The 22951-nt window shown below is 46.0% G+C and overlaps 4 protein-coding genes across 8 annotated transcripts; 3 read left to right on the top strand and 1 right to left on the bottom strand.

Annotated features, from left to right (window-relative positions):
* The first annotated feature begins 1801 nt into the window (after positions 1-1801).
* zyx (zyxin) lies at positions 1802-10170 on the top strand. 2 transcript variants are annotated; one of them, XM_037273262.1, is made up of 10 exons: positions 1802-2091; positions 5393-5630; positions 5994-6229; positions 6419-6514; positions 7158-7679; positions 7791-7935; positions 8012-8181; positions 8241-8419; positions 8536-8656; positions 8869-10170. In XM_037273262.1, the coding sequence occupies exons 2-10, from the start codon at positions 5408-5410 to the stop codon at positions 8968-8970; spliced, it is 1794 nt and encodes a 597-aa protein (XP_037129157.1). In that variant the 5' UTR covers positions 1802-2091; positions 5393-5407; the 3' UTR covers positions 8971-10170. The 2 variants fall into 2 exon arrangements, with proteins under 2 accessions (XP_037129157.1, XP_037129158.1); XM_037273263.1 differs by lacking the exon at positions 1802-2091 and adding an exon at positions 2200-2626.
* Positions 10171-10608: 438 nt separating this feature from the next.
* Positions 10609-16719, top strand: kel (Kell metallo-endopeptidase (Kell blood group)). 3 transcript variants are annotated; one of them, XM_037273201.1, is made up of 19 exons: positions 10609-10772; positions 11451-11703; positions 11781-12005; positions 12081-12202; positions 12276-12434; positions 12502-12573; positions 12638-12829; positions 13242-13402; positions 13483-13741; positions 13807-13905; positions 13974-14051; positions 14800-14906; positions 14980-15069; positions 15141-15208; positions 15264-15418; positions 15484-15573; positions 15648-15772; positions 15888-16579; positions 16612-16719. In XM_037273201.1, the coding sequence occupies exons 1-18, from the start codon at positions 10689-10691 to the stop codon at positions 15895-15897; spliced, it is 2349 nt and encodes a 782-aa protein (XP_037129096.1). In that variant the 5' UTR covers positions 10609-10688; the 3' UTR covers positions 15898-16579; positions 16612-16719. The 3 variants fall into 3 exon arrangements, with proteins under 3 accessions (XP_037129096.1, XP_037129094.1, XP_037129095.1); XM_037273199.1 differs by having other exon boundaries at positions 10611-10772; positions 15648-16579; XM_037273200.1 differs by having other exon boundaries at positions 10611-10772; positions 15648-16719.
* emg1 (EMG1 N1-specific pseudouridine methyltransferase) lies at positions 16504-18063 on the bottom strand. Its single transcript, XM_037273411.1, has 5 exons — positions 17891-18063; positions 17657-17758; positions 17382-17523; positions 17100-17305; positions 16504-17018 (listed from the first exon to the last, which is right to left on the bottom strand). The coding sequence occupies exons 1-5, from the start codon at positions 18038-18040 to the stop codon at positions 16905-16907; spliced, it is 714 nt and encodes a 237-aa protein (XP_037129306.1). The 5' UTR covers positions 18041-18063; the 3' UTR covers positions 16504-16904.
* A 195-nt stretch (positions 18064-18258) lies between these two features.
* Positions 18259-22805, top strand: nop2 (NOP2 nucleolar protein homolog (yeast)). Of its 2 annotated transcripts, none has more exons than XM_037273211.1 (16): positions 18259-18344; positions 18855-19014; positions 19120-19162; positions 19249-19316; positions 19458-19750; positions 19872-20091; positions 20173-20372; positions 20498-20587; positions 20665-20752; positions 20838-20978; positions 21115-21254; positions 21329-21418; positions 21540-21662; positions 21734-21831; positions 21913-22049; positions 22128-22805. In XM_037273211.1, the coding sequence occupies exons 2-16, from the start codon at positions 18909-18911 to the stop codon at positions 22556-22558; spliced, it is 2268 nt and encodes a 755-aa protein (XP_037129106.1). In that variant the 5' UTR covers positions 18259-18344; positions 18855-18908; the 3' UTR covers positions 22559-22805. The 2 variants fall into 2 exon arrangements, with proteins under 2 accessions (XP_037129106.1, XP_037129107.1); XM_037273212.1 differs by having other exon boundaries at positions 18266-18344; positions 18888-19014.
* The last annotated feature ends 146 nt before the right edge of the window (positions 22806-22951 follow it).

Here is a 22951-nt window from a genome sequence, read left to right as displayed (position 1 = left end):
CCCTGGGGGTAATTACACAGCCTTCCCTCATGTCCCGAACGTCCTCATCCAGATCATCCACTCGGCCGTTTATCAAGTGCGAGGCCTGTTTTGCCGTCCATTACGCTCGTGGCCGTCCATCACGCTCATCATCGGGCACGTCAGTACCTCATTGGGTTCACTTCCTGCCGCCTTTTATCTCATTTCTAACTGATCGAGATGTACTTGCTGTCAGAGAGGGAATCTGGGGAGACTGACTCCCTCAGGGCATTTTCGTCTGGGTACGTGCGGCGCGTTGTTATGCGTCTGTCCTGACACCAACTGGTGGAAGTGTGAAGTGCAGTTATGTGTGTGTGTTTGAATGGGAGCCAGTTTGGCAGTGGAAAAATGTTTCCATGTTGTCAGGTAGGCAAAGTCCTCATCCTGCCCGGAATTTCTGTTTGATGACTGAATGAGCAGATTTATGAATGATATTGTCGCTAAGGAAAGTCTGCTGTGAGGATTTTCAACCTCCTGTTGGTAAAATATGAGGAGGGGATGAGGGCAAGGGGAGCAAAAGTGCAGGTAGAAGATGGTGGTGAAGAGGAGGGAGGAGCGGAAAGAACGATGAGAAGGGAAGTGCAAGTGCAGCGGTGGCGAGGCCAGGCTGACAAATGTTGGGATACGGGATGGGGGAGGAGCGGCGGGCCGGGTGGGGTGTTCATTCCAAACTTTGGCGGCATTCCAGGCTGTCTGGCTCTGATTGTAGCCACCTCCCCTCCCCTTCTTACCTCCAGACTGGCAGGACCCCACGGTTGTTGTCTTGCTGCTTCATCCAAACTTTGAGTCATCATGAGGATGCTTGCAGCTGGCTGAAAAAAAAGGGTTTGCGTTTTGGTGTCTTTGCAAAAAGGAAACTCATATTCCCTGCAAGAACGTATTTCCCTAAAGGAAACTTCAACATGACGCTTTGACACATTTTTCAGTCACGGTGGAAGTTGAATGCGACTGGAAACATTTCTTGCGGGACAATGGGGGGAATCAAATTCCAATGATAACCACTCCCTTAAATTTGCAGTCATGATTTGATGCTTCCTGTGTTGCAATCACATTGATCTTTTGGTTAGATGGAAATTGGAAATGATGATTTTTTTTCTTACATTACCATGAAGTTTTTTTTATTAATTCTTATGGAACAGTATCAACTCATTTCCCCTCTCATGACATCACTCATCCCAAAGCTAAAAATGTTTCTTTCAGATTCAGCCAAAAACATTTGAGTCTTCAGGGTTCATAAATCATTTTATTGCCGTGACGTAATGACAAGACTCAGAGGTGATGGCTGTGTGAGTCGCTAAGTGTGTTTTAAGGTTGTTATGCAAGTTGAGAGTTTTCATGGTCACTCGGGATCACGTAGCACTGACAATTACTCATTATCGCCTTGTCAGGAGGAAACTAGGTCATAAAACGGCTTTACTCTCTAGAAACAAGCACACTTAGCCAACTGACTAACGTTGAAACCTAGAAGAGTTGGGAGTAGTCGGAAAGACAACCGCAGTAACCTTCTTCTTTCTGCACCAGTTTTGTCAATTTGAGCAATTTGATATGGAAAACTTTGGAAGCGTTCCTAACAAGTTACTATCCGTACCTAATCATGCCTCTTTGGATCCATTATCTCTCCCTCCTTCTCTCGCCCTGTTCCATTCCCCCACTCCTGCCTGACCTTACAAGGAGAGGCGAGGAGAGAGGTTGATGTCATTGAATGAAGAATGCTGCAAGAATCCAGAGAGAAAGGGGAGCAGTAAGGGGGCGGGGGGTAGGGGGAGGAGTCTGACTGGACAGTTCATAGTGATCCAGAGAGTGAGGTGCTGTTTACATTGTACTCCACAGGTCCTGAGCCCAAGTCAAACGAGACAGAACTTGTTTGAAAGGATGCTGTCATTCCTTATCCAGTCTGAAAAGCACAGGGGGAGGGTCTAGCAGCTGGAAAGAGGAAGCCTGAGTCACAAGGAGAGAGTCAGAAAAGGGAGAAGTTAGCAGCACTACTGGCAACTGGAACAAGAGGAACCGAGCAAAAAGAAAAGAGTTGTAAGGAACGACGGAGGGAAGAACCGCATCAAGTGCATTGTCACGGTGAGTGCCTTTTGGGTTAAGTAAGACGAAAAGGAAGTGTGGGTTTTTTAAGGACATGCTGACAACAATTACCAAATAAGGACAACTCTTGTGTCAGTTTAGAATTCTGCAGCTGTCTTTGGCACACAATGCTGATAACCCAAATGTTGTCTTTTTAGGTGTCAAATTGCGACGGCGTTCTCATAAACGTATTTGGATCTATCACTCGGTTTGTGCTAATTCGCTGAACAGATTCACAAGATCTCTTGCCAGCTGATAGGCATCGACGATAAAAAGGGCGGCTATGCGGAAGCACTAACCTAGAAAAAAAAAAAAAAAGTCTCACGTTGATTCTGTTACCTTAGCGCGTTAGCCACGCTGCTTTTAAGCTTTGGTTTAATTCAAACATTTCAACGATTGTTCAACCGGAGTCCCTTTTTCGCCAGCTCGGTCTAGACTAGCTCGACTGTTAGTGGGCGTGCTGGTGGTCTGCTCAGCTAAGCTAACGTGAGTGACAGCCCAACCAAGATTGCGTGGAAGCCGCCGGCGCAGGCAGGTGAGTGACGACCGCTTGGATCGAACTGTCAGGCGAGCACCGATTTGAGTGCACCGTAGCCAGCTTCGAATACCGACGAATTTAAATTGATCACGCTTCATCTGAACCCTCTTAAATTGGGGGAATCTAGCTTTAAATGGCACCTGACCTAGCTTAGCTAGTGTTCCTGCTTGCCACGCGACATTGTTAGCCAATTGTAGCTTTGAATTGCAATAGTATGTGCTCAAAATAATGCAAAAATAATCAATGCAAGATGATGTAGCCTGTTACCTAAGCCATGTGGTTGCCCTGGTGTTCTCTCTAAACATTCAGCAATGGACATTGTGGTGTTAATTAGGGCAAAATGTGGATTGGACTACAAATACGAAACTTTGTAGAGCATGCAAACCCTTGGGCCAGGAAACATTGTAGGAGATGACGTCAGAGCATTCTAATTGGACAATTCCGGTTGAATTTATTTTCTGTGGAACCTGTCGACTGAAATTAGCTATTAACGGCACATATTCACTGTTTTTATAGTCTTTGTTAAGCACTAAGATGTCACAAGATACCAAAGTACTGGCTATACTGGAAAGTAATAATTGGTGTCAATGAAGTATGTTGATGTAATGCTAATCAACTGAGGGGAGGAGCTAAGCTTAGCCCAGAAGGAAATGTTACGTTGAGGGCTTTTCCCAATAGGGTTTTTCCTTATGCCTACTACGCCTTAAAATGAGTGGGGGGGGGGGGGAAAAAGCTTTACTCATATTCTTAAGAAACAGAAGATGATAATGGCAAATCTGTGAGGGTTTACTGTACTTCCACTCACTGCAAAATAATCAAGCAATCACATGTACGCCATTGTTCTCAAATGGAAGCGAGAGCACCGAGCCAAGGCGTCGTTGCTAACAAACAAAACCAAGGAACCATTAGTGGTTTTGCTTGAGCTCATTGCGGCAGCTTCTCTCTGAGAGGATGATGTGTGAATCCTGACCATATATGTGAGGCAAAAGAAAAAGTGGAGATGATGTTGGAATGGTTGAGGAATTCTTCTTTTGATTGTAGCCTTGACGAACGGGGTGTGCATTTTTCTGTTTTGTCTACCAAGAGCCTTTGCCCCGATAGCGCATCGGGAACAAGGCTGTTTGCTTGCGCGTTGGTTTAATTATTCATCTCTGTGTGATCAGAGGTGAAACACAGCGGGGGTGCTGAATGGATGTCTAGTGACCTGTAAGATTGCTGGTTTCTCCCCGCATTAGTGACCTAGACACACTTTCCCAACAAATGGCCTTGTGCTATTTAAGTCACAACAATAGAGAGATTATATGAAAAACACACGCGTTAACAATCATGGCGGCCACTTAGATTGGAAATTTTACACAGTTTGAAGTATGAACCCTCGTCTCGTGTACAGTACCAATCCATTCGGTCATGTCGAAGGTATGCTTTACTCGAGTAGTTAATAGCATACAATTTGGGCGACAGTTCTGCGGTTGTGTAATGCTCTCTTACGTTGCATCTGGAAAGGGGAAACGGTAGTATCGTGCCACAAGTGACGTCTTTCGCTTCAAGGAAGTGCAGGATGAGGAACGTGTAAAAATAATATGGATGAGATTAGCCATAGCCAAAAAGTTCCTCATTTGGGTATTGCAAAGCTTAAGTCAGCACAGATGGAGGGTCGTCGCTTTCAAAACAGCTCAGAAGGTGATGTCATCGTGCTGTAATGCAACATTTCTCCCCACCGCAAAAGCTCCCGCTCACATCTCGGGGATCACGTTTCAAGACCGATCGAGGTTGTCACCGCGCTAAACCCCCTCCGGTAGGATCGAGGAACAGATGCAACCTGTTAGGGCTGTTAATTGACGTGAATTATTGAGGGTACTAATGGCGCTGGACTCTGGCAAATTCATCAAGGATGATACATTAAGAATTAATATTAGAGAGATCCCACGTAAGGGTGCTTTGGCTTTAACATCAGGCAAAGTCGTTAAGCAATACTCGTCGAGCGTTTGTCTTGTCAGAACTTGAAGCGGAGCTTGTTACCTGACAAAAAAAATGCAAACGACATCAGCAAAGTTGTTCCTGGTATTCTTCAGGTTCAGGACATTGCAGTGCAGCAGAATACCAAAATGAGGAACAGTGTGTCAGCTCATCATCACCTGACAACAGTGATTGAAAGCGAGCATTCATTAGAGGCCCGCCTGACTGGTATTGTGCATAACGAAATGGCTTTATTTGCGTAAGAGTGGAACAGCCGTCCTTTTGACTAAAGGTCATGTCTGAGATTTGAAAAATGCTGCAACATCGTGCGGAATCTCCGCAAAGACACAGCAGCAAGTTCAACGTTTGTTGAACTTCAAGCATGTGTGAGGTGACCCGCTTTTCTTGACGCAGCTCGCGTGGTCATGCTAGCTCTACTACACCCGTGACCCAACCGGAACCGTGATTGATGTCACCATAAACAACTATGTGACAAATATGCTAAACTGTTGCTGTGGTGTGTGCGAGCCACATCTGCTCTGTGTACACGGTCCAGCGCTAATGGACTCGTTCATTTTCTGTCGCTGTCCGTTTGCCAACGCGCTTGTATTCATAGAAGCTGAAACACAATTAGGATGCGGTTCCTTTTATGTGGATGTTTCACTAAATCAGGATCTAATCCACATAATAAGGGGACTTCATCTCCACAGTTCAACATTTGATGCTAGTTTTGTTAGCCTGTCTATGGCATTTTCTGTTGTTTGTTAGCCTCAAGCTATCTGATTTTATTCATTTCTGTGCCGTCAGGTCAATTGGTAGACGATGGAGAGCTCCAGCAGCAGCAAGCCAGTCATGGTGACGTCCTCCCTCAACTTCAAAGTCACCACGCCGTCCTTCTATAACCAGCCAAAGAAGTTTGCTTCGGTAGCCCCGCCGCGGCCCAAGAGCATAACGCCACCCTCCGGGCCGTCGCCAACGCCTGTGGGCATGGGCATGATCGGACGTGTGGGAGACATGCCCCCGCCGCCCCCATCGCTCTGTGATGGTATTTAAGACCTCGTTTATGACTTTTGGGTCATCTGAGCCAATCAGGAGAGATCGTAACTCAAGATCAAGAAGGCGCCTGAGTGCGTGTACAAAGTGCCGCAACTCGCCTTTAGGCAACTCGCCTTTAGAAGTCGAAAAGACTAAAAAAAGGATCATCGGCAGATTGTAAGAAGGTGATGGTGTCGTGAGCCATCTTCTCTCAGGTTATCTGACAGTTGAATTTAAGAGGAGATGAAATTATAATCAGCCTTGAACCGTAACCGCCAAAATGGGCGTCAGCAGAGTGATGTCACATGATTGCCTCCTCGACCTTGGCGGTTGTAATACATGATTCAAATTGAACCCTCCGTGTCGCCCTCAGATTTCCCGCCCCCTCCCCCTCCTCCTCCCATGGATGACGACTTGCCGGCCCCGCCCCCCGAATTCCAGATCACACCTCTCGCCTCCGACGCCCCCCCGCCGGCTTTTCCGGCTCCGCCACCTGTAGCGGAAGACCTGCCCCTACCGGCCGCCCCTGACGAGACCGCCTGTTTGGCGAGCGTTCCCGCCCCCCCTCCTCCCCCTCCACCACCCGCCCCCACTGTTGGGCACCTTCAGGTAAGTCCGGATGGACCCCTCGACCAAAACTTTGATGATAAGGCTATTGGGTAATCATCTTAATTCTGCTTAATTGTGACGGATGATGGAAATTTTTAGTCTGTATTATCGTAGACCTTTTCATGTCTATTAATGCTCTGTGTGTGTTTTTTTGTCGCCCCCACCACCACCACCGTCTTTCTCGAACAGAAAACCATAGTGAAGCAATCAAGTCTCGATAGGCAGATCGACTCCCTTACGAACATGCTCTCAGAAATGGAGACGCAGGGGCCCTTCAACCCAAAGGTACGAAAGCCGAGGTGACGTTACAAACGCGGATACTAACGATGAGATGGGGAAAAAAGAGAGTCGGAGAGAGGAAGGAAACAAAACAAAGGATGGCCGGTGGGTGGAAATAATTTGGAGTTATGCCAGGTCGGGTTTTATGAGTCTCAGTTCAGGTGGAAAGCTCAATGATAAGTGAAGTGCATACGCAGCACATTGGGTTGGCAAAAACAGGAAAAAAAAAAAAAAAGACTCATACTGAGTGGAGCATGAGAGTGCGACAGAGCCAGAATGTGCTGCCAGAGACCCAGAGAGAGGTCCATAAATGGAGTGTGTTTAGTCCAAGCGGGAGATGCAGAATAATGTTTGCTCCAAATCTACAAAATAAATGTCCGAAAGCTGAAGCCCCGTCGATAAGCCCCAAACATCAAGTGCGCTGTTTGCTTTATCAAAGTGTTTCATGCAAAGCTGGCGTCGCGTCGCTGTGCCTTATATGACCTTCCCCTGGGGATTTTTTGTTTTGTTTTGTATAAAGTAATCAATGGCGTCTGTTCATTAATTTAAGTCAGTGTTGTGTCAAATTTGACTTTGTAGGGACTTGAAATAGTTTTGCCGCTTCAATGAACTGGAAGCTCTTATGTGAATGTTTTTTTTTTTCTTGTAGTTGCCAAATCAGTACTCTACTGGACCGTCACCCAAACCAGTCGGCCCCCCACCAACAGCCCCCAAGCCATCCCTCTCTTTCCTCCCCCCTCCTGAGATGGGAGACCGCCCCCCTCCCGCTCCCTGGGCTGAGGAACTGAAAGCCCGGACGAACCGGCAGGCCAACCACAACTCGCCGCCGCCACCGGTGGCCAAGTCCCCATTTGGAGCAAAAATAACCACTTCGTCTTCGTCACTGGCGAAGAAGCTCAACCAGAACCTGAACCAGTCTCCGTATTCAGGCAACGGGCTGCAGAAAACCACTCCTGCAAAGGTCACCGGCACTTTCCCCCCAGTTCCAGTATCTCCGCCTGCACCTGCTGCTCCGCCGAACAATATGACCGCCAATCACACAAAGAGTCCCCAGTTTGTCAGTCAGAACCAAAACCCGCCCGCTGCCGTGCCTGCTCCCCAAACTAAGACCATGGCATCCCCTTCGGCCTCCTCCTTCAATCAGCCAATGAAATCTCCTCCTGCAGCCACGGTATGCTCAATGTGTGTGCAAAACTAGTGTTACACAAGAGTCAACTAAAACTGTTGAAAGTTTCTGTTGAACTCAATATATGATGGTCTATAATTGCTTCTGTGTTGGCAGCCATCATCACCGCCAGGTCCAGTGTCAATCAAAGGTGGAGGGGTGCCACTCAACATGAGGGAAGTGGAGGAACTTGAGAAAATGACCAAGGACTTCATCAAAAACATGGACAATCACCCACCGGTCGGCCCCGCCCCTCTGACCGGTCAGCCCTCAAGCATCTGTAGCAAACTTCAGGACACAACAAATATTTCTCTGAAGTAACCTTTGCCTCATTTCAGACGTTTGCGGCAAGTGCGGCGAGGCGCTGTCCCGCACTCAGCCGGCCGTACGAGCCATGGAGAAACTTTTCCACTCCAACTGCTTCTGTTGCGTTACATGCCGCCGCCCCCTGCAGGGCATGCAGTTCTACGACAGGGACGGCGCGCCCGAGTGCGAGGAATGCTACATGGTGAGTAGACCACGTCAGATGATTGGAACCCTTCGCAATAACTCTGTTCTCCTCCTCAGAATTCCCTGGCCGTGTGTTCCCGATGCGGGGAGAGGATCACGGACCGTGTGCTGAAAGCCGTCGGCCAGTGTTTCCATTCGCACTGTTTCCGCTGCAGCACCTGCTCGTGCATACTGGAGGGGGCGCCCTTCATCACCGACGACAACAACAACCCTTACTGTGTCCAGGATTACCACAGGTGCAACTTCCTGCTATTCTCATACTTGATGATCAAATTAAATGAGCCATGCAAAACATTTCCATAAATTTCGATAATCAAGATGCGTAAATGTCATTGATGTGATTGGATTGCAGGCGGTTCTCCCCACTGTGCGTCAGCTGCAATGAGCCCATTATTCCATCGCCAGGCAGCGAGGAGACAGTCAGAGTCGTCGCTCTTGACAAGAACTTTCATCTCAAGTGCTACCGCTGCGAAGTAAGATGGGCAGGATTGATTGACGGTCCAATTAATTTGCTCTTAATTTGAAAATGGACTGTTCCTTTCACCAACATTAAACGCTCGAACAAATTTGACTCGATGTTCCACACACTTTTTTTTTTTTAAATTTAATCTTTTTAACTTCAGATAACTTCGTAAAAGATGGAAAATAAAGTTAACTCTGGATTCTGTTCTGTTGTGTTCTCCAGGACTGCGCTCGCCCTCTCTCCATAGAAGCGGACGAGAATGGCTGCTACCCGCTGGACGGTCGTATCTTGTGTATGAAGTGCCACGCCAAGCGAGCCAATTAGACGACTCAGTGACCCCCCCCCCCTTTTCCGCTCGATTCTAAACCCAAATCCAAAAGCACAGGTTCCCTCCGGTTCGCAACACAGGGCTTTGCTTCAGTGTTCCGTGTGAATGTCCCGCGTGAAACCAGGGTGCGTTTTGCATGCCGTGCCACGCCGCGCGCTCTCGTCTTTGTTCGATCCACTTTAGTGCAGAGGTAATGTTCTGCACCGCCACACGTCTCTCCCTGTAGGTTAAGTATGTTTATGCTAACGATGCTCCGCGTTATCTTGCACAGACCGCAGTCCGTGGCCTCTAAGGTTCGCGTACAGTAGAATCTCTTTCCACTTTACTCTGGCTGAGAGGACTTGAGCAAATAATAACACTTAATTCAAGCTAGTTCAGCGTTAAACGCATGCTGTGAGCCCAGCAAAGCTTTACCAGCACAGATTCCGTTGCGGGGATCTCATGTAGCTAGAGGTGTCACCAGCCTGCCTCCGAACAGGACCTGAGAAATGTTTTTATGTTTCGTGTCACTTTGACTCGTGAGCTCAAGCACATAATGGTAGGCGCCGTTGTTCTGTCGCATCGCATTAGAACCTATTTGCTTTACCTAATATTATAATATATGGACCTTTTTTTTTTTTTTTTTTTTTTTTTAAACTTCATTGTAAAGACTTTTAAGGTATCATGTTTGAGCATAGTGACCAAATATTTAGAAGCTGTTTTAATTGTTTGGTATAATTTGTTTGCCATCATTACTCATTTTTGAGCCCTGTAAATTGACCTTGAGCTCGTCTTGAGGTTCATGTAAACACTTTCATTATCTTCCATTATTCACCTCTTCAACATGGGTATTATTTTTAGATTTTTTTTTTTAATACATATGTCCTCACTCCTATCATGGCATTGTGCCTTCACTCCTTGCCTCTTTGAATGGACGCCGGGTTTGAACCATCACAATTTATCGGAGTATAGTGACTCAGCCTTGCATGCATGTACTGTAGGTGTATTCCTCAAGTGTTATTTTACAGGCAACAGCTTTAAATGCCTTTGCGTGCGCAAATACTTAGGACGATGCCTGCATTTATCCGCTGTCATGTTGCCTTTTCCTTTTTGTATACCTTTTTTATATCAACCGTTTGGTATGTGTGAATGTATGTGTCTAAATAAATACATTTACCCCCCCCAGCCCATTCTAAAAATAAATGAATAAAATGTTGGATGTTTTTGATTTTTTTCATTTCATTAGGTACCCGTGTGCAAGTGTTTTGTGACACGTGATGTGCGCAAAACGTGACACCCCGACCCCAAACCTCTCTATCAGTCGCCACCAGCCGTGTGTTACGCTGATTATGACGACAGCGTGTGTGCACATTTTGGAATGTTTACGTTCTATAATTTGTTCGCACTTCTCCATTGCAGCGTAACAATAATCAAAAGTCAATTGCTGTGAATTTATCTGTTCACTGTTGTTGTCAGACTTGTGATCTAAACATGGCAGGAAAATGCAATGTTGCAGATTGCAACCTTGTTCATCGGCATTTAATCGTCTCCAGCATACCCTGAAAGTACCTGAACACAAATTAAAAATACCATCTGCAGTGTATATGTGCAGGAGAGTTTTTTTTTTTTATCAGTCTGGCAAGAAGAATGACCTGACTGATAAGAGCAGATGACGGCTGAGTTGAGATGACGGAGGAGGTGAGGGGGACGGCTCAAGCTCAAACACTTACACAACATGTTAAAGATGGTCAACGCCGCCGAAGAAACGCAGAAAGGCAACCAAATGTTAAGAATGAGTGAAACTCCAAAAGGGCCTCAGGTAGGACAGAAAACCTTTTTTGTTTTGTGTTTATTTTGTGTCTTTACATTTGTAAACTCAAGTCACAGTATCAGGAAATGACTTGGCTCTGGTACTGCTACTTTTGATTTTATTTTATTCTTTTATAATTTTGTTTATACCAAAAGAAGCCAAATATTCATTCCAGCTCCCTTAAGAAGGAAATTGTTCTTAAGTAAACTGTCTCTGATGCTGTTCCACGGTCAAGACAGATTCTGTCGGGTTCAGTCAGTTAATCAAAGCGTCAACTTTACGCCTTTCTTCTAAAGCTTGACTTCGACTAATTGTTAATCACATTTTTAGCAACTAGACTTCCATTGGACAATTATGAGAGGACTTTCATCTGTCTGCTGCTGTTGACAGATTATCAAACTCTGGAGAAATTTGTTTAGACAAATATAATCATGATGACAAAAAATAGTGAGACCTGATATCTCGGTAATTTTCCCATGGTTTTCTTGAAAATGACCAAAACAATCAAGATATATTGTGCTTTGTCAACCATGTTGTCTTTTAAGAGTCTGTTGGTCACATGTAATCGTACCATAGTATTAAAATGAACATGAAAGATATAAATACCCTGCTAGCATCATCGTCGTTAATCAGGGTTTGCCTTGTTTCATAAACAACGACCTCCTTCCCAACCAATCTTTGTTTCAGCTGAAACTGTCTACCCAAGACCCCGCCGAGGCCCAGCAACAAATCGAGACGGAGCTTCCGAAGTCAACCCTGCCACGAGAGTCAGACCTCGAGGACCAGCGAGCCGCTGAACGAACTAAACCGGGGTGGATAAAATGCAGGTGTTCACTCTGGGCCTTGGTTTTGGCCTTCTGTTTGTGCGTCGTTTTACTTGGGATGGTTTACTACATACATCACTCTCTTCGTGGCGGGAACTGGAAGCAGGAAGTTCTCGGTGGGCCCAAACGCACACGAAACGCCTTAAATGCAGATATTGTTCGGAGTTCTAATTTGTCTCCTCGTTCCTTGTAGCAAGCCCTTGCAACTCCCCAGCCTGTCAGAGGGCCTCGGTTCATCTCTCTATGTCAGCGGACCCTTTCACACACCCCTGCGACTACTTCCTCTTCTCATGCGGACCCGACGGATCTTCATCCAAAGCCCAAGGACACCAGAGAGAAAAATCCAGAAGAGACGTAAAAGAAAAGAGGACGCTGGACAGAAAAACTGAGCTGCTGCAGTATCTCAGGGAGATTTTAGGCAAGGGAGTCTTGACCCATTTTTGACCATTCAAACATGAGAACCAATAAAAAAAAATGTTTTCACTTTTTCTAGAATCAAATGACAGCCTCGCGAGTTCAGCTGTGCAGAAAGCAAAAGCTTTTTATCGCACCTGCTTGGACACCAAATCCTTGGATATCGCTGGAGAGGAGCCTTTCCTCGCGCTCATCCACAAAGTGAGTCAATGCAAAACGGACAAAGGTACTGGGACACATCTTGTTCATATTGCCACGTGTTGTCACACCGCAGCTTGGAGGTTGGTCCGTGTCGGGCCAGTGGAATCAGACTGACTTCAACTCCACCCTCAGCGTGCTGATGCGCGACTACGCCACCTTCCCCTTCTTCAACGCCTACGTGGACAAAGACCCCAACGACACGTCCGGCGAGACCACCAAACGATACATACAGGTCAGTCTTCTGTATTCACGTTTCTCCAACATGCCACACGACGTTGAGGCCTTCGCTCTGCCTGCAGATCGATCAGCCCGACCTGTTGATCCCGATCGAATGGATCAGCGAGAAAGAAAAGTCTCAAGTTATAAGGGAGGTTGGTAAAATGTTCCGCCGGCGTGTCTCTGTGTCGTTGTACTTACGCACTCTTGCTCGCTTAGACGCTGCATCCTTTCTTGGCTTCGTGCAGTCGGTACCTGGCGCTGCTGGGATCCCCGCCGGACAGCAGCAGCATGATCCACGTCGGCGCCTTCGTTTCGCTGTCTTCCGAGCTCGCTGTTGCCATGGCGCCTCTGAGCCATCGCAAGGCTAAAGGGCAGCTCTCTCAGCGCTTGACCATCAAGGAGCTGCAGGTGACCCTTTGAATTCCTTATACTGGACGTTTTTGTTTTTTTTTGGCTTTGGAGCATCGAGTGGGGAGCAAAAATGGGCAAGTAAAGGCCCATACCATACATACAAAGTGTTGTAATTGACTTGTTTTGACAGTAAAATGACAGAAAGCTAATAAATAGCTACGACTAAAAAGACAGTTTAGTCAACAAAATAAAATATCAATGACAATGTCACTTCATTTTTTTGTTGGTGTTTATTTCCTGGAAGTGTTTTGTCATCCCGCCTCATTTCGTGCAACTATAAATATAAAACAGTGATCCACAGAACAAATTGGGGTTGTGGAGATCGCCCAGGAACATAACTCTGCCCCCTGTATTTATTGCAATGGCTTCCTGCTCTGTCAAATTCATCTCATCCCATGTCGGTCCACAGAGCATGGCACCGGCTGTGGACTGGCTGGGTTGCCTGCAGGCCGCGTTCCATTCCCCGCCGCTCACGGAAGACGAGCGAGTCCTCCTGCACAACTTGCCTTATGTGGTGCAGATGTCCCACATCATCGGCAAATGGATGAGTGGTCATGAGCTGAGCCCCAGGTACTGTAAGTGCCCCATCCGGCACCTTCCCTTTCGCGCTTTCCCCGCTTAGTCTCAGGACCCGCTGTCGTTTTGCCCAGTGGCCCCCTCCACACCTTCATGCTGCTCAACTTGCTCCACACCCTGCTGCCCGCCCTGGACTCCAGATTCTCGGAAACGGCAAATAATTTTTCAGTGGTTCTGGGCCACGTAGGGGTGAGGCAAGGCGATCTTGACTCTAAGCCTCTGAGTGAAGGCTTCACCGCGGCCCCTCGCTGGAAACGCTGCGTGCTGGAAACCGAGCGAGGCTTCGATGGGGTTCTGGCACATCTGCTCGGAATTAACATCGCTGGCGGGGAGGTGAGGAGACGTCGCGAGCGCATTAACGTGATATATTTCCACCCAACGTCTTTGTTGTCGGGCAGGCGGAAGAGCTTGTTGAAAATATCCTGTCCTCCTTCAAGTCCCAACTTTACAAACTCAAGTGGCACAATCAGAAGACTCTCCAGTTTGTTATGAGAAAGGTGATGAAGAGCACAAGTTTGCCATTGAACCTCACAGTGGCTACAAATAATGGCTTCTCTGCCTTCAGGGTCAGTCTGTAACTCCAAAAATTGGGACTACAACAGAAAAATCAAGTGAGGCTGAGCTTGACCTGCTTTATTCTGAGGTAAATGAATTCCCAAAATAGACTGCTCCCTCCCTGGAATGCGTAAACACGATTCTTACACGGATTCATCTTATGTTTAATGTTGTTCATAACTTTTCAGTTTAGCCCTTCGACATGGACCAGAGAACAATGTGATATTTTCAGATGGACGATTAAAAAGATGTATTGATACGATCATTTTTTGGAAGGGGGTGGGTTTGAATGTGCACCCTGATGAAAACAGTCGAATTGACATTGAGTGTTTACGATTGTCCGTTAGCATATTAGCATGCCACTTCTTGGTTCAGGCAGGACCTCATTACAGTGATCCCTCGCTGATACTTTGCGTTTCGTTTATCGTGGCTTCACCACATCGCGGATTTTTTTTTCCAAATTAAAAAAACATTTAAAAGTAAAAATAAAACGTCTAAATTGAGGAAACGTGTCTAATCTTTAGGACAATGTAGTATTGCTCCAAATGTTCGTTTACATTCCTTTAGAAGTCCGTTTTCGCATGTTGGCACGATCGCGAATTAGCATCTTTCCGCTAACTCGTTAGCCTGCCCTTGTTGGTGACCGTACTTCGCGGATTTCACTTATCGCAGGTGCTTTTTGGAACCAATTATCCGCGATAAACGAGGGATTACTGTATTGTATAGGAATGTATTTGTTTTTATTTATTTTTTGGTCCTTCCTTGTGACTCAAAATTCCTTGTCAGCGCTCAAAAAGATGAGGCTGGTTACCGACTCTGCTCTTGTGCAATTCCAGGTGTCCGTCAGCCTCGACAGCTTCTTCTCCAACTACCTGCAGCTGCTGTCCTTGTTGCAAAAGCGGCGTAGCAAACTCTTGCATGATGACTGGATCAGCGCCGATATGTACGTGTCTCACTTATATTCCATGCAATGCGCATTCGTACAAAGCTTAATTGATTTTTTCTTTTCTTTCAAGTCTGTCTGTCACGCCGTCTCTTCTTGGCAATGAGCTGAGCGTTCCCATGGGAATTTTTATCCCTCCTCTCTTCCATCCCACATACCCGAGGTGAGCTTTTGCACAATTATGTTGATCTATTTTTGGGAAACAATCGTGTAATTCTCTCTTTCATTGAACAGAGCTATGAATTACGGCGTGTTGGGATTCCTTCTGGCCAAAGACCTCCTTCACGTACTTCTCCCTGACAGTAAGAAAACTTTGCGTGCAAATATCAACCCTGCGTTGATGTCGTCGTTTCGTAGTTTACTCGCAGAGCGTGACGGTGCGCGATGTGGGCCAGTGCGTGTGGTCCCGCTACCGCTCGGTGACCAACAATGAGAGCGAGGCACCTCCGCTTCCCACGGCACAGCAGCAGGAAGTGTGGCTGCAGTTTTCGGCACTGCAGATCGCACTGGAGGTCCGGAATCTGAGTTTTTTCCACCGCGCGGCTGTAAGAGAATAACAGCGGCTTTTCTTCGACAGGCATATCAGAAGAGTTTGAAGAAGCAGCCGGCAGACACGTCCATCTCGGGATTCTCCACCACGCGTCTGTTTTTTGTGGCGTTCTCTCAGGTACTTGAGAGTCTGTGCGAGCATTTAAATCATTCTTATGCCGCAACCAACTCAGACGTGTCCTCCTCCCGCAGGTCAACTGTGACGCTGACCGCTATCACCACTTGATGCCTCTCGAGCCGTCCTTCCTCGTCACAGCCGTTTGTGCCAAATCTCATCTTTGTCCCACAACCTTGCAATGCCCCAAAACAACTCGCCGGTATTCGTCGCACGGCTGTTGAAAGTGTTTGCGGGAGAAATATTATCTTTTCATAACTCAAAACAGTTCTTGAGTGTGTTAATAACACGTTTGTAACTTGTCTTGCTGAAATTAGCCCGTTTTAGGGGCCGGCCCACGATCTGTTCGACCAATGGCAGGTCGGGCTTTTGTTACCATGACGACCGGTGGGCTGGATGTTGACAGGCGAGTGTGAGTGCGTTGCGGCCGGCTGGAAGCGGAGACCAGAGTAGGGTGGTAGTGTGTGTGTGTGCGTGTGCGTTGACGAGCGTCCTTGAGGACAATGTAGAAAAGCAGTCCATACACTAAACTGCGTGTATGTGGCACATGGAAATCAAATACGATTGGCATCATAGCCACATTGACAACCTGAACAAGCAATAAAGTGCCACTTAGCAAAAGCTAATGCCGTTAGCATCCAAGACCTCTTTGCAGCTCTACTTACCTTGCACTGTGCGGTAAATGACATGCTTATCTGACGCTAACAACAGCGACACTGTTGGCCAATGCAAATCTGCTCTCCCTGCAGATTCGCTTACCTTTTAGTTAGCTTTGACCGCCATTTGAAACTGGAACTTTGGCCAGTCTAGCTGTCGGGTCATTGGCAGAGAAACATTTACAGAAATAGGCAGAAGGATTTACTTGGTTGTTTTCATTTCATGCTTGTCGAGTGGGCAGGCACTACAGACACACAAATGTTTAGATACAACAAATAAAAACGTCTGCCCACTTTATGATCAATACCAGTATATCCTCAGATGCGCTGTAACATTGTGTTGTGTGCAAACTGTTGTTGCATTTCATCAAGTGATGTGTAAGAGGACGATTTTTGTATTATGAGCCTTGTTTGCGTGCTGTATTATTTGCACAATTATGTTCGGTGTTCATTTGTGTTCTGTTGTAAAATAAACTATCATGGTCTATTTGTATTAATGTAGCATACAGATTCCATGATAATGATTGAACAGGCTCTGATATGGGAACAATGACTGTAGAAAAATGTTGGTGTCATAACATTGTCATCATAGAAAATAGGATCCACGTAATGTCCACGCATGAAAAACTGCAACCAGTCCATAAAAAAAAAGGGGATGTTCTGCCAGGCCAACGTTGATCATAAGACGCCCCAAACTTCCTCAAAAGCTGAACACATCTTGGCACAGGTGAGTGCGGCGGAAAGCGGGTAGTTACTGATGGACACCGTCTTCTCTGTGTAGTCGACATTCACCTGCAAAAGACGCTGAGGAGTAAAACACGCCTGGACGCCAGCGACAGATGTAGGAAAAAAAAAAAAAAAAGCATGACTCACCGCTCCATGTGCAAAAGCACCGATCACCACGGTGGCCGGCCCCTCGGGCACCACGGTGCGAGGACAAACAGCCTCTCCGGCGGAGAAGGAGGTGGAGATGCGTGGGCAGCCGGGGGGCAGGTGGTCCGACACAGGATTTTTTATCATTCTCAGGAGCCTCTGTGGACCATCAGACGCTCGCACGCTCAGCTTGTGCAGCAGTTGAACTGAAAGTGGAAATACATTGGTACCATGACTCAGACAGAATGATAAACAAAATTCATATTGATGTGGTAGAATTACCCATGAGCCCACAGAAGCGCTGAAAGGTTCTTGGAATGCGCGTCTGCGGGTTGATCTCTATTAAGGCGTTCTTCTCAGTGTGGATGTAAACCTGCAGCAGGCCTGCTCTGTTCAGTGGGCTGTCCATCAACATGAGCAGACACTAGTGGTAGAAAATCTCATGTTTACATTGGCACAAAATGCTTCTGTGTATGTTTTACAGGATACTGCAATACACTCAAATAGCGGAGGTACAAATGTTAACATGCTTCAAGAATGTTGACAAATATGGTTACCTGATGTGTGATGTCTGGTCTTACATCGCCTGGATTTCTTCCACTTTTGATTATGATGTTTTTGTGTTGGTCGCAGTTCAACAACTCAAACGTTTTCCCAGCCTGTAACAATTTGTGCCATTGAAATTATGTTTTAAAGTAATCATTCACCCACTTTAACTCTACTTGTATCTGCACATCACCTTACTTAATTTTTTAGAAATAACAAACTGTAGGACCTTGCTGCTGTTTTACCTTGACGGTTTCTAGAGAGGCGCCCTCCAGAACAACAACAAGACGCCTTTCCGTCATGCGATCGTGTAGGCTGCGGAGATGTTTGGCAGGTTTTGGTTCATATTCGTCCAGATGCTCAAAGCCACGCTTCTTCGCGTCGGTGGCCGCCATCTTGACTTCTTCTGTTACCAACGGTCGCACAATGAAAACGTCACTACAAGACCATGCGCGCGTCACAATTAGTTTTAAAATACAAAACTAAACGCTTTTAAGGGTTTCGCTGAAACCTTAAGCGTGTAAAATATAAAATACATATATCTTATATAAAATTACGATTTTGAGAGTGACAGCACACTAAGAAAATTAGGTCACAATAGACGTCATCATAGCGCACCGGAAGCTCATCCACAACGTGTCGTCGGGAAATTCACGCGTGTGCTTTTCGTTCAACTTGCGATCAGAAATTGGACAAAACGTAAGTGAAATACAGTTGTTTACTTTATGGCAAAGAATCGCACTTGGTGTTTTATCATTGTTGTGACAATAGTCTCCACTTATTGCATAAATGATGCTATGTGCAGTCACAGCTTTGTAAATAGCCAAAGCGTCTAACTCCTGTCCGCTAAATAAATGCACATTCCGTCACGTGGTAGCATGTAGTCAGTTCAACGTGAAATGAATATGTAACATATGTGGACATCGTGGTCGCAAAGTAGATTCATATTTTTGTCTGATCTGCGCTTACACCGTTTGAGTACAGCATCAAACTAACAGGCAATCATATTTTGCCCGACTTGTATTGCCAAATAACCTATTCAAAATATGAGGAAGACTTTTGAACCAGTTGCAAATGCTCACAACCTGGATAATTGATAATTATGACAGTAAAATGCAATGATTTTTGATAATGGCTCAACTTAAGTGCAATATCAGATACTAAAATCATGAAAGAGACTGCATCTCCATTGTTTGTTGTTTTGCACAGGTGCTGAGCATCCTCTATTTTGGTCTTTTCAAGGTGTCCTTGTAGCGAGGCATCATGGGTCGCAGGTTGGATCCCGCCAACAGGGTGAAACGAGGTCCCGGGCGGAAATCCAGAAAGCAGCAAGGGGCGGAAACAGAGTTAACCAAATTCGTAAAAGATGGTGACTATGTGCTTTTCTTGTGATTTTTATATAACAACAAATGTGTTCATTATAATGCAAAAAAAAAATCCATCTGACTGACTTTGGCTGTCTGTCTACCTGCAGAGGAATCGGAGCAAAAACGTCAGTCAAGAAGAGCCAGGATAAGGTCAGCTATTGCTGAGATTACGTAACACGAATGTGCAGTATATTCAGATGCATCTTACTCATTCATGTCATGATTGATTTTGACAGGAACGCAAAAAAAATCGCCAACACTTTGACAAAGGCTAAAGCAGCTGCTGAGGAGCAGGCTAAGAAAGGTAAGTACTGTAGTAATAATTCTTCTACAATGTCTGGGTTGATAGCAGAAGTTAGAGAGTCTTTTATATTCTAAATGTTATTCTAAATTCAAGATTCCGTAAGTTCTTAAGTTAATGGCTGCTCACGTTTGGTCTCTGAAGGCTTCACAGACGAGAACAGCAAATGGCTGAAGCCGACAAAGAGGAAGCGCAAGCTGGAGCAATCCGACAGCGAGGATGGCAGCGACGAGCACTGGGAGGAAGAAGACGATTTTGACGACGAGGAGGAGGCAGAAGTCGGAGCGCCGCCATCGAAGAAGAATGAAGGAAAGAACCAAGCAAAGATGAACACACAACTGGGAATGAAAGAATTGGAGGAGGAAGATGATGACGATGATGAAGAAATGGTCGATGACTACGGTGCTCTTGATGAAGAGGAAAGTGACGGAGATGAGGTACGTCAAGTAAAATGTGTCCAAATATTCCGACCATCAGCAGGTTGCAATTAGTCACAAAAAAAGTATACAAGTAGATTATTTTTTTTTAACTAAAATCTGTTATCATTCTGGTTTGTAGCTTCTCCCTATTGAGCGTGCAGCCAAAAAACAAAAGAAGCTGAAGCAAACTATGGGGCTTGAGAGTGATGATGAGGAGGAGGATGATGATAGTGATGAGGTGGATGATGACAAAGATGCCGATAAAAAATCAGATGATGAAGAGGAAGAAACATTGCAGACCAACGTAGACGACTTGGATCAGTTCAGGTTTCCTAGACCGGAGGAGAGTGAGAATGAAGGTTAGTTCTAGAAACTATATAAATGTACAAAAATCAAGCTTACCAAAACTTCTTCATCCGTTTGTCATCTGCACAAACCAGGAGTCCTGCCTGTGGACCTGAAGACGATACACCAAAGAATCAAGGACAACATTGACGTCCTTTGTAACTTTGCGTCGAAAAGAGAGCCGGGGAAAGCGAGAGTGGACTACGTCGCTCTGCTGAAAAATGATCTTTGCACCTACTACAGCTACAACGAGTTCCTCGTCGAGAAGTTCATCGAGCTCTTCCCGCCCTCGGAGGTGGGTGTTCGAAAAACGCTGTTGCCTTCACTTGCGAGCGGAAGTGAAGATGAGAGAACTAGATGATCGCCATGAAGCAGCTCGCGGCCTAACAATTTTACCATGCATGTTTTTCTCACTTACAGTTGGTGGAGTTCCTTGAGGCGAATGAAGTTCACAGGCCAGTCACCATTCGGACCAACACATTGAAAACCAGGAGGAGGGACCTCGCTCAGGTAAATGCGCACAGATGGCCTTTATATAACCACATGTATACGATAGAAAGACATTCAAAGACTTTTCTTTTTTTTAGGCCCTAATCAACAGAGGTGTGAACTTGGATCCACTAGGAAAATGGTCCAAAGTGGGTTTAGTCATTTACGATTCCTCTGTCCCCGTTGGTGAGTTTGCCCGCCGGTCAACCATGATGAACTCTTTTTGAAGCTAAAAATGCTGACAAATGACTGTGGCTGTGTTATGACATAGGCGCCACTCCGGAGTACCTGTCTGGTCAGTATATGCTGCAAGGCGCTTCCAGCTTTCTGCCAGTAATGGCGCTCGCGCCGCAGGAGGGCGAGACCGTGTTTGACATGAGCGCCGCCCCGGGAGGAAAAACCACTTATATCGGTAATGGCTTTGGTCAATTCCTGTAAAATCACAAAAATTAGCACACACACACACATCTTGTATTGGATCTCATTGGATTGCGGAGAATGTGTTTACGTCTTGAAGCATGTTTTCGAATATTTTCTGCCTCTCGCAGCTCAGCTGATGAAAAACACGGGGGTGGTCATCGCTAACGATGCCAACGCTGACAGATTGAAGAGTGTGGTGGGCAACATCCACCGTCTGGGCGTCACCAACACGCTAGTGTGCAATTACGACGGCAGGCGGTTCCCAAAGGTGACGCAAATCGATGTTTGTTGACACGCTGGGTTGGAACTCGTTGTTGTGCGCTAAGACTCGTTGCAACGCAGGTCATGGGCGGCTTCGACAGAGTGCTCCTCGATGCTCCGTGCTCCGGTACAGGCATCATCGCTAAAGACCCTGCTGTGAAGACCAACAAGGTAGAGCGCGGTTTTCGGAGGGAGAAAATGCATTGATATATTATCCTTGTAAATGTTGTCAATTCAAAACTTCAAACATTTGTTTGTAGCAATGTCGCTTATGTGTCGACTTTCCTGACAGGATGAAGCTGACATCCTGCGCGCCGCCCACTTGCAGAAAGAGTTGCTCATGTCCGCCATCGACTCTGTCAACGCCCAGTCCACCTCGGGAGGATATCTGGTCTACTGCACGTGCTCCGTGATGGTTCGTGTTCCGCCTATGGGACGGACATTGCCGCGCACGTCTGGCTTTTGTGACAAAATGTTTTGTGCCAGGTGGAGGAGAATGAATGGGTGGTGGACTACGCGTTGAAGAAGAGGAATGTCAAATTGGTTCCCACCGGACTGGATTTTGGCAAGGAGGGCTTCACCAGGTAACAAGACTGACTTTTGTTTTCATCATGTGTTCCTATTAAGACAAAATCACTGTACCTGGCCTTTGTGTATTCATTCAGGTTCAGAGCTCACCGGTTCCACCCGTCTCTGCAGCTCACCAGGCGGTTTTACCCCCACACTCACAACATGGACGGCTTTTTTGTGGCCAAGTTTAAAAAGTTCTCCAACGTGATTCCAACTGCACCCGCAGCGAAAGGTACACGCTTCTGACTGCACTTCTTGCTGACTTTCAGTATGAATTGATTAAGGATTTTTTTTTGTGTCCATATTACAGAAGAAGATAAGGCAGACGCTCCGGACGAAAAAGCGGACAAGACCAAGAAGGTCGTCCCCGGCGAGGCGGGCGAGTTAAAGCAGGAGGCTAAAATAAATGGAACAGCAGCAAAAAAAAGGCCTCACTTCCAGGCTAAAGGGAAAAACAACTCTCCTGCTGGACCGAAAAAAGCTAAGATAGCCAGGATGGACAGAGATACTGTGACGGGACAAAGGACCAAGACGCCCGCCATGGCTGAGACGAAAGCGGGGAAGAAGGCTGAGAGCAGATTTGAGAAGAAGCAGGCCAACCAGAAGGAGAACCCCATGAAAGCTAAGAATAAAATGGGGAATAATTTCAACAAAAATAGGAAAAAGAAACAACAAGCTAAGAATACAATGGGGAAGAATACATTCAACAAAAAGTGGAAAAAGAAACAAGCGAGATCATAAAAAAATTTATTTGTGTTTAGAAGGTTACTAAAAAAGGAGCTTTGTTGGGTCGTTTTGGAGATGTATGCAACAATCTCTCCACAACCGATTCAAGCATAGCTAAAGTAACTACAGACGTACATATATTGTGCTGGGTTTTTTATTGTACCTTGAAATAGCAATTATATTTGTTTTGTTGACTGAATTATGTGAATGGGGTTCTCGCATAAACCTGACAATAAATTTTTGAGATACCCATGTTCTTTAATCATTTTGCAGTGTTTGCTACACTCAAACTTCATCTGACATCCAGTTAAGGCCATTTTCTACAGCACTTATCGTCATTTTGGGGACACTCAAACTGTTGGGTTAACCAGCGCATTTTGTGTGAGATGGCAGACTGGTTGGACTGGA

This window comes from Syngnathus acus, chromosome 16 (assembly GCF_901709675.1).
Source record: "Syngnathus acus chromosome 16, fSynAcu1.2, whole genome shotgun sequence".
NCBI classification, from domain to species: domain Eukaryota; kingdom Metazoa; phylum Chordata; class Actinopteri; order Syngnathiformes; family Syngnathidae; genus Syngnathus; species Syngnathus acus.
This window is presented reverse-complemented; position numbering and strand designations above follow the sequence as displayed.

Excerpts from the sequence above, each read along its gene's own strand:
- zyx (XM_037273262.1), top strand. The coding sequence starts at position 5,408 with ATGGAGAGCTCCAGCAGCAGCAAGCCAGTCATGGTGACGTCCTCCCTC. Across the intron at positions 7,936-8,011 it reads CGGCCCCGCCCCTCTGACCG|ACGTTTGCGGCAAGTGCGGC; the intron begins GTCAGCCCTCAA and ends GCCTCATTTCAG. Across the intron at positions 8,657-8,868 it reads TCAAGTGCTACCGCTGCGAA|GACTGCGCTCGCCCTCTCTC; the intron begins GTAAGATGGGCA and ends TGTGTTCTCCAG.
- kel (XM_037273199.1), top strand. The coding sequence starts at position 10,689 with ATGTTAAAGATGGTCAACGCCGCCGAAGAAACGCAGAAAGGCAACCAA. Across the intron at positions 12,203-12,275 it reads TCCTCGCGCTCATCCACAAA|CTTGGAGGTTGGTCCGTGTC; the intron begins GTGAGTCAATGC and ends GTCACACCGCAG. Across the intron at positions 15,070-15,140 it reads TTCCATCCCACATACCCGAG|AGCTATGAATTACGGCGTGT; the intron begins GTGAGCTTTTGC and ends TTCATTGAACAG.
- emg1 (XM_037273411.1), bottom strand. The coding sequence starts at position 18,040 with ATGGCGGCCACCGACGCGAAGAAGCGTGGCTTTGAGCATCTGGACGAA. Across the intron at positions 17,524-17,656 it reads GACCAGACATCACACATCAG|TGTCTGCTCATGTTGATGGA; the intron begins GTAACCATATTT and ends TTCTACCACTAG. Across the intron at positions 17,019-17,099 it reads GTGCTTTTGCACATGGAGCG|GTGAATGTCGACTACACAGA; the intron begins GTGAGTCATGCT and ends CGTCTTTTGCAG.
- nop2 (XM_037273211.1), top strand. The coding sequence starts at position 18,909 with ATGGGTCGCAGGTTGGATCCCGCCAACAGGGTGAAACGAGGTCCCGGG. Across the intron at positions 19,163-19,248 it reads TCAAGAAGAGCCAGGATAAG|GAACGCAAAAAAAATCGCCA; the intron begins GTCAGCTATTGC and ends TGATTTTGACAG. Across the intron at positions 20,373-20,497 it reads AGCTCTTCCCGCCCTCGGAG|TTGGTGGAGTTCCTTGAGGC; the intron begins GTGGGTGTTCGA and ends TCTCACTTACAG.